Source organism: Natrix helvetica (assembly GCF_964273705.1).
Source record: "Natrix helvetica genome assembly, chromosome: Z".
Lineage (NCBI taxonomy): Eukaryota > Metazoa > Chordata > Lepidosauria > Squamata > Natricidae > Natrix > Natrix helvetica.
Genome location: NC_138554.1, coordinates 19,025,384 through 19,035,401, shown reverse-complemented (window position 1 = coordinate 19,035,401; position 10,018 = coordinate 19,025,384). Strand labels below are relative to the sequence as shown.

The 10,018-nt window shown below is 37.7% G+C and overlaps 1 protein-coding gene across 3 annotated transcripts in view; it reads right to left on the bottom strand.

The window, feature by feature from the left end:
- The window catches only part of SETD1A (SET domain containing 1A, histone lysine methyltransferase), a 30,890-nt gene continuing 20,872 nt past the window's right edge, over positions 1-10,018 (bottom strand). For all 3 annotated transcript variants that reach the window (XM_081971527.1, XM_081971528.1, XM_081971526.1), the window contains exons 16-20: positions 8,966-9,135; positions 7,654-7,764; positions 6,825-6,944; positions 4,916-5,053; positions 1-4,426 (exon numbers count right to left, since the gene is read on the bottom strand). In XM_081971527.1, the coding sequence (XP_081827653.1) occupies positions 4,253-4,426; positions 4,916-5,053; positions 6,825-6,944; positions 7,654-7,764; positions 8,966-9,135 (713 nt within the window). In that variant the 3' untranslated portion in view covers positions 1-4,252. The remainder of the gene's footprint in view (positions 4,427-4,915; positions 5,054-6,824; positions 6,945-7,653; positions 7,765-8,965; positions 9,136-10,018) is intronic.

The following is a 10,018-nucleotide window of genomic DNA, read 5'->3' as shown; positions in this document are numbered from 1 at the left end:
TGACTTTTATAAAAATGTGCTATCTGGCACCAAGTAATGAATCCACAAATTATTAACATATTTACAAGTAGGAAGCCAGTAAGATCAAACGAAAATATATTTATATATTTATATATATCTATATATATAATATTTATATAGACAGAATAGGTATGCAAATTAAAAAAAAAACATCCATCCACTGGGCAGTTAGGGAAGAGGGTGCGGGGAGGCGGGAATCTATCCATCCATGTCCATACATTTCCATCCGTTGTGTTAAAACACAAAACCCCAGGCAAGCTGCCTTTGCTGCTAGAGAAGATTAAATAGCTTAATCCTCTCTGGTATAATTTTTTTTTGTATTATCTATTTTTTTCTTGTTTCCTTTTTACATATATGTACACAGGAAAAAAAATCCCACATATAAAGAAAATGAGTAATAAAACATTGAGCTTTACAAGTTGGTAAGGAGTCAGGAAAGAAAGAGGGAGGGAGGGAGGGAGGGAGAGAGAGAGAGAGAGAGAGAGAGAGAGAGAGAGAAAGAGAGAGATGCCAAATCCAGGGATTTATTAACACATAATTTACACAGGTTTCATTGCTTTATTTAAAATTCATCCATTCTAGCAGGAGGTATGTGGCTAACATGGATGCAGGAAATTACCGCTGTAGAGGTGATTGTGTAGATCAGTTGAGACAATGTAGATTTTGGCAAGAAGGGAAACACACACTGGAACCAAAATATCTACTTTTCACAATGAACAGATGAGAGTAATGAAACTTCCTACAACTAACATAAAAAGGCACATATGTAATTAAATGGGAGGCAAGTGAAGGATGACATCTCTTGAAAATACGATGGCTTTTGTAAGTACATGATCAATTAGAAAACTAGCCACCATGCGTAAATAAATTGAGCATCTGGAACACTCAGGCTAGCATATATGCAGAGAAACAGTGTGGATTATTATTACTTTTTTTTTTGCATCTCAAGAACACAAACGGGCATCACTATTTAAATTTAAAAAAATAAATAAACTAAAACTGATGAAATATTGCAATAAAACCCACTGAGCAAAATTCTTTAGCATATTCTTACTGATGCAATGTAAATAATTTTTCCCAGCTGTAATCCTCTGACTAGCCCTAGTAGGTTTTTACCTGCAAGTCTAAAATAAGGGGAGGCCCATTCTTTTAAAAAGGTCACTTTTTTCCAAAACACAGGGATTCAATATTCTGTGGTTCTTTGATGAAAAAGTTTCAGAGGAAAATATTTAAATCTGATAAAAAGCAGAAGTTTGATGTATCATAACAATTTGGTGCAATTTAGTCAGCTTTTAAGAAACGTCTCAATTTAGAAAAATTGTGCGGCTAAATTTTTAAAACCCTAACGGAATGTGTGTGAGGCAACTTTTTTGGAATTAACAGGGTCACATTTAACTGATATTATCTTGCCATAGTTTCAAGCAAAAACTATCAAGGCTTTATCTAATAACTGCACAATTCAGGAGGAATTTGAAAACTCTTAATTCCTTGAGACATTTTACACAATGATGTTCAAAACCAACTGGCCCAAGGATTGGTATTTATAACAAAACTCCAAAGAAAAGCATCTCAGAACAAAGACAAAAATTTGTCACTTTACACAGAGACTTAAGGGATAGGCCAGATGGAATGGATGATTCCAACTATAACTGCTTTAATTCACAATTTAGTCATGTAGGTTACACGTTTGTCCCCTAGTACAAGTGCACAGCCATCTGAGCAGAGGAAAATCACATTTGGAAAGTAAGAAGTAGAAAAGGGGGAAATGGTTGGAATTGTTCTACGGTCAAGTCTCAGGGCCAGCCAGAAAGCAGCTGCAGAATCACCCAGACACAAATATCTGGAAGGATGTAGTTAAAACAAAACAACAGAATATGATTATCAGCAAAACAGGGCCTAAAGAGATTGGTGGTTTAGGACCAAGACAACTATGAAGCTACATATTTGTGTGGATGTTTACACTACTTCTCCGCATTCATCCATACTCTTTTTCTCAGGTGATTTAGCCTTTCCACTTCTCCTTGCTAAAATGGGTGACCGCAGCTTCCTTATTTTCAATATTTTGGAACATTCCAAGTGGGAAAATGCAGACAACAAAACCACATGACATGAGAAGCAAAAAGTTATCCAGCTGAGCTTGGCAAGTCTATGCAAGGCTTCCACTGTAAATTCAAACCTCACCCCTCCCTGAAAATTTCCTTTGGTCTCTTTAAGCTCGGTGCAGCCTATAAAGCAAGACAATGGGCTTCCTCGCACTTCTTTAGCTGGTTAAGACCATTAGAAGAAAATTAGGACCCCAAACAATCTTTTGGGGGGTGGTGGTGTACGCTATTTATCTAAAGCATTATGCGAAAGAAACAGATCTAAAAAGATCCCAAAATGTAGAAGTTTCTTCTCCAAGGCCCAAACTAAGCTGGAGCAGACTGCCACCAAAATGAAAGACACCTTCAGCATAAAACACTGACCAGCATATAATGCAATGAGAAGATGCCATTTAACTATCTCCTTCATTAGCTTTCAAACGTTGACAAAATTTTTAATTAAAACCATGTTCTGAACAGATTCACTGAATAATAACAATATGAAGAAGGAGCCATTTTCAGGAAGAAGAGATCAATGGGAAACACTTTAAAATCTAATTTACAGTTCCTATTCTTACTACCGAAACAGGATCATCTCTGCTATCAGGTTATTGGGATGGGCAAAAAACAGGCTGCGGAGAGCTAGCAAATCAACACAATCTAGTGGGTGTTATTAGGTAACGCTTATCCCAGAAATGGGATTAGCTTGTTTAGCCATCTCAGTACAGCAGTTCAGAAGCATACACAAAAAACAAACCCTGCTAAAATAGCTTGATGTCTTTTGTTTTAATGGACTCCATTGTAAGTGGTTAATGAAATACGCATTGCTGAGCTTCAATACCCCATCCATTTTCTCCAGGATAAGAAAAGAAATTTTAAAAAAAATCCCATGTTGCATTAAAAGAGAAAGGTGGCACAATGCAAATATAGATAAAAACAGGAGAAGGAAATATAATGAAACATTATTTACAGCTCTCTTTTCAGTATGAAGTGAACAACAAAAATAAAATATTTACATACAGGTAAACATGTGTTTCTACAAGAAACAGCCAATCCATCTGGACTAGATATATATACACAACTTTCTTCTCCTAAGAAAAAAAAATATGGAAGATGGGGGGTTGGGGTAAGGTCTTAGTTTATGCTATGAGCCAGATGATTGAAGCTGCAACTGTAGGAAAGAAACAGCTTCCTTAATTATGTGGGTTCTGGATTTCCCCCCCTCTCCTTCTTAATACCTATTGCAAGGCAGACACAAGGAAAGGGAGGTTTGATCTGAATGGCACCATACAATTACTTTTCAGAATCTTTGCTATTGTAACCTTAAGTGTGTGGTTGGAAGAATAAATGGCAGATGGAATTAGGAATAAATCATCTGAAGCCAGAAAAGTTTCAAATCTTTGCACATGGAAAAAAAATATAGCTAAATGGAACCGGGAAGTGATAATCCCTGGGCAATCTTGGCTATATCTAGCAAGGATTTAGGGAAAACTCTGAAAATCAGAATGTCCACTTAGGAAAGAATTTGCTTCCAGAACTGTTCTTATATACGTCTCAATAAACCTAGTATGTTTTATAAAAGAATCCAATGGTTTAAAAAACTCAACTATAAAATTTCAAGGATTCATTAACTCTTAGCTATGTGTACCATTGAGCCCTTCAAGAACATTGAACATTGAATGGTCTCAAAATCCTTCATGGGGTTTTCTTTGGACCCTGCAATTCCTAACATTTTATTAACTGACCTGAAAATCCTTAAACCAAAGAGAATCAATTTTGTTTAGTGTACCCTTCAATGAACAGGAGACTCAAACTTTTTTGCCAAGCTTAAAAGCAGAACTGATGTGTAGGCAATTAAGATTAAAGCTGTTCTTAATCCAAGGAGGGAGAGGTGTTTTAACAGGTGATACCTGTTTTGGAGTTGGGTCAAAAATGACAGAAACACCTGTGTAAAAGAGGCAATTGGAAGAAAAGGAAATCTCTCACTGATTAAGAACCTGAGGAAGCAAATGGAAAACTTCTAAAAGATTCCAGATGGGTCTTAAGGCGACTGAGAACTTTCCCACGGCCACTCTGTGGGAAGAGATGCTAAACCACTGGTGAAAAATGGGGTGAGCAAACAAAATAAATAGGAATGCCAGGCTTCTGTTTCAATTCAGGGTCCCCCGACAGTTCTCTGTGCCACATAAGCAGGGAATCTTGTTCTCTTCAATTGGGAACTTGTAGTCATATGTAATCTCCTCATTGATGCTGATAGGCTGCTTGGAGTAGATAACGATCTTCTTCTGGGACTCTATCGTGATGACTTTGGCATAGCAGTTGGGCTAAAGAAAGGAAAGACAGACCAAAGTGAAGAGGCTCTTAAAGAAAGCAGAAGGACACCTTTCAAACTCCATTCTGCAGCTGCCATTATATTAGAAAGGAAAGGGAACCCAAGGGCCACTTGGGACTGAAACAAAAAGATGCTGGGAACAAGGGAAGTGGCAAGGGAAACATACATTCCTGATTGATCAGCATTCTGCGAATGAGTTCAGGAGGGCTCTTCTCCTTCCCTTTACACCAATATTCCTTGATGGTGCAGATAGACATTTAGAGTCCTGATCCTGGCAAGATTTCAAATGCTATTAGGCAGAGAGCAGAATAGGCTGTCCTCTTCTAAGGAGTGCCAATATATTAAATGGTAAGACTGTTGAAGAAATCTTTTCTGTCTCATGCAGCCACATGCCCGTCCAAGAAGTTCTCTGTAAACAGCTAAACGTAGCACAGAACGGACAGCAGCAAGAATTGCAACAAACCATCCCCATATAACTCACCGTGCAGCAATGATTGATGAAACGAGCAAGATTGCCACACTTGGTAGCATCAATGATTGTGTCATGGTCCACACGGAAAAGATAGCTGCTCCCGATACCTTCCTGGGCATACCGCTTCTCACGCATATCAGCCACCATCTTTGAAAAGGAATGAGCATAGCAGAGACTCAGAATGGAAGTGAAACCTCCTCTCTTGGGGGAAGGGAAGGGGGGGGGCAGTCATGAGACTGTGCAAACTGCAAACTGTACAGTCTTCCAACTAGCACTTTCCATGCTTTTATTCAGGTGGATGCAATATCAGCTGGCATTTGTTCAATCCACCCCACAAACAAGCTCTCAGCATTTAGAAATCATGGCTGTTCAATGCAGCCTTCACAGCGCCCTCTAGTGCCAATTAGCTGCATGTGCCTCTCCTACAGACAAACACTTAAAAGCCTTAGCTTAGGTGATCAAACTCAGGTCAAGTTCCTCTCAATTTCACTATATTCTCCTGTTTCATCTATTCTAGCTGCTGCACATTTTCAACAGTTATTAAAAAAAACAGCAATAGGTAATTTAAGGACAAAGTAGAAGACAGGCAACTGACCAGGTCTGCTTCCAAATAGGAGCCAGATAGTTCTCTTGATATTATATCACAATCAGAAGCATCAGAGAAAAAAAGAATCTGTAACTATGGCATTAGCTGCCTTGGAAACCATTCAAATTTTATTTTTTATTTTTTTTAAAGGACTCATATATAGGAAAAGACTTGGGACTTCCTTAATTTTATAGCAGGCCCTGACAGGTTCTGGAGAACCAGTAGCGGAAATTTTGAGTAGTTCAGAGAACCGGCAAATGCCACCTCTGGCTGGCCCCAGAGTGGGGTGGGGATGGAGATTTTGCAGTATCCTTCCCCTGCCACGCTCACCAAGCCACACCACGCCCACAGAACCGGTAGTAAAAAAAATTGAATTTCACCACTACTTTATAGGCCCCTTGTAGCTTGAAGAAAATAAAAGCTATGGATTGAGGCTGGAATCACGATTTGGACTATTCTGTGGATGGGGAACCTGAATCAGCCCACAAATACATAAGTACCAACATTCAGCAGCAAATTGCTGAATGCTGATGATCTGATTTTTCATATTAAAAACTGAATTAAGATGCCCTAAAGTTTTAAATAAGCTAAGCACGTCTAAAATTCAAGTAAGAAACAGAAAAGAAACATTAACAAAAGTAGAAACTTGAAAAATATGAAGATTAAATCATGAAAAACTCTGCTCTGCATATCATTGCCAGTGCTCTACTACCCAACTGGACTGAAAAAGAAAAAGGCTCTGTTTGCAAAACTTTTAGAAATGGCTATTGTCTGCTAATCAGAAAATATGATGAAAAATAACAAAAAGTACAATAGTGCTATTAAAACTAGAAAACAGCCTAAATGGGTAGCATTTGTAAAAACTAAAAGTATGATGATAGAATGTTGATAGAGGACTAGCATATATTATTCAATCTAACCATGTTAATTATCTAATGTTCCATCTTTTAGGTTTAGCACACTGTATTATTTTAATCTGGTGATATTTATATAATAGTTCTTAATATTATCTTACATGGGGGCTTTAGAGTATTAAATGCAGATCAAAGAGAACAAAATGAAAAAGAATATGGGTATTCTATCAATATTAATTGCAGATGTTCAAGTATTAATGTTCCAAGCGTTATAACTGTCTTTTCTTCAAAATTAAATAAAATCAATGTATTAAAAAACAGCACACATTAAATTACAGCAATAATTTTGATCTTAAGGTAAATTACTTGTTATTAAAATTCTCCAATATGTTGTTTCCTCCGACATCTGACAGGACTGATGAAGGTGTTTAAAAACAGTAGTAGTGTTACTTTAATTGGCCTCCTTTTACTTGCTTACCTGGCGGATATTTTGCCCCACATATTCAATGACCATTTCATCAGCAGCAATTGGCTCCATTGCAAACAGGCCCCACTCATGAATTCGACTCCGTCCAAACCTGAGTTTCTTTTTCCGGAACTGCAGGGAAATAGAAGGAAGAGGAAAACCCCAGGAATGGAGTGCAAGTTCTTTATTCTGCTGCCTGAGAGAAACTGCCTTGTGTACACAAAAAAACCCAGCATATAAACTGGATTTTATTATGTCCCAAAGGTGCTTTTTTTTTTCAAGAGGCAACTGGACTTTCTGGGGGTTTTTTTGAAGACGTTTTGCTCATCCAACAAACTTCTTCAGCTCCTTTTTCAGAGCTGAAGAAGCTTCTTGGATGAGAAGCGAAATGTCTTTAAAGAAAAAACTAGAAAATTCAGTTGCCTCTTTAAAGAAAGCACCTTTGGGACAACCATAATCTGGACGACTGAGAATCTTCATAGGTGTTTATAATGGTTTTATCATTTTTAAAAAATATAGGATGATCAGTCCTCAAAATTTTGAAGGGAACCTGCACCAAAAAGGAAACGTGTCTTCAATTTTGGCCAATTATAAAATAAAATACCTAAAATAAATGAAAAGGGGAAAGCGAGTAATTTAATTTACGGTACTATCATTGTTCACCTGCTTAAAATAAAAAAAAATGCTTTAATATATCCTAGGCTCAATAGAAAACATCATCAGGAAATATCATTAAACCAAAGTTTACTGTCCCAATTTTTTCCATCCACAATGCTCCCAACCCTAGCTGACATCTCCTCTTCCATTTTTTCCCAATTGCTTAATAAAATCACTTTAGTACCTTCAGCTGGTTAAGTTTCAGAAGGTCACTGTCGAGGATGGCAGAGGTGCCGATAGCGCTCAGCAGACGCCTTTGTTCAGATCGTCGTTCTGACAAGATACGATTGGTGCCCTGGGAAGACACGACAAGCTTGTTAGAAATAATGAATGTAAAGGAAGAGGTCAGGAAAAAGAAAAATCCTCATTATCTGAATTATGGATGTATCCATCCTTGGCAAGATGACAATGCCTTAAGGTAGACAGGGTTTCTCTCTGACAGGGTTTCTTTATCTTGGCAACTTTAAGTGGTGGGAACGTTAACTCCCAGAATTCCCCAGGACATCTATCTTGGGAATTCTGGGAGCTGAAGTCCACATCGTTCAAACTTGTCACGGTTGAGAAATACTGCTCTAAGGCAGAATTTCTCACATATACTATTTATCGCACAAGATCCAAAATAAACTAACAATCAATTTATATATTATACTGCCAACAGTTAAAGCTTTTTATACAGACTCCTAAGCTGATAGTGCCTTAGGAGCTACATGTAATACTTTTAAATTTTGCAATTAGAATATTCTTTTCCATAACGCAGTAAGGCTTAACTCATATACATTGATAACCTATATGCCTATAAAATGATAACTTGTAAGCCAATAAATAAATAAATCTAAATACTTAAAAATATATAAATAAACAAACCTAAATATCATAAATGAACTGTAACTACTTCTAAATCATGGTATGGCTGACATCTGCACGAACCATTATGTAAAATAACAAAGGTTGTTCCTTCTATAGTTACTAGGTTAATTAATTGGAGCAATATGATATAAAATGAGAGCACACTCAACATTTCTACTTCACAAATAATGGCACTTGTTTTCCCATTCTTCTGCTTTCTGCTATTGGATTTTCAGTTTTAAAAACATTTCCAATCTTTATTAATAAAGGAAAATGACTAAACAATTTTAAGCAATGTCTTGTGAAACCTATGCGGAGAAACATTCCCAGGTTGCTGGTGGTGGATCTTCAGCATCTTTTAACCTCACTTGTCAATATGATTACAAAATGTAGCAGTAGAAAATTTCACAGATTTAAGAAAAACCCAATTAGACTATGAGGCTGAAAATGATTGTGAGCGCTTCTCTCGCACAAGGTTTAAGAATTATCGTGGTGCAGAATTTTTCACTTGTGGTTTATAGACAGTCCTAGTCTTTATAATGTGTGACGGTCTGCTCATTACACTTCAATGGTTCTATCAGCTATTCTGGAGTCAGTGCTGCACAGAACATGTTTAAGAGATGAGCACATCACAAGAACAGGGGCCAAACCTGGGTATCAGCGATGTCCAACTGCTGCACCGTGACTGGGCACATGTCAAGGTATTTGTCCTTCTCCTTCTTACTGATGTGGTAGTAGCCCTCACTACGGGCACAACCCGTTTGATGTTCCCGCAGGTCAGATGATTTCCTCTTCCGTTTGGGATTTGCAATATTTGTGAGTGGAGGCAGGGGAGTCAAGGAGAAACACCATACAGAGCAGTTGACGTTACCTAGTTAAGTAGTGAATGCCTACAAACTATCAACCTCAGAGAGCACCAAAAACTCCACAGTTCATCTTTGAGCTACACATCTTCTCATTTACTGGAAGACAAATATGAGCAGGAAGTATTGCTACAAATACTTCCTGCTCATGAGACTCTCCTTCTTTGAAGGCCTTGGACCAACAGAAAGGGAGGAGAAAACAGCCATTCCCCTGCCCTCCAGAATTTATATCTTTATATGTAAATAATCACAAAAAGAAAAGAGCCTCCCCATTGTGCATCTTTTTGTTTTTAAATCTAATTAGGCAGCATTAAAGCTGAATATACAAAACTGAGATCTTGAAATTTTTGATTTTTATGTTTTTTTTTAATACAGGGAAGACCCCATTTAAGAACCACAATTGGGACCACTTGGTTAAGTGAAGCAGTCAAAGTGAAACTATGACTGTGCTTGTGATATTACTTCAGCTGATCCTTTGTTTTACAAACCCATGAAGGTCTTAAATGCAAGGATTAGCTATAAAGTTACTTTATCATCACAGTCATAATGGGGAAACAGTCACTAATTCAGTCAGCTGCTAAATAAGGACTACGTGTATCTTCTGCAATTTGTTTTAACCAGGTGGCCCAAAACCTTTGAATCTAGCACAATAGTAAGAAGTAATCCCAGTTTCAATATTTGCCATCAAGCACAATCCAACCACGAACCACCCCCCCCCCAACTCCTGGGAGAAGGATACTGCAAAATCTCTACCCCCTACCAATCTAGGGGAAGGATACTGCAAATTCCCCATTCCCTCCCCACTCCAGAGAAAGGATACTGCAAAATCTCTACCCCCTA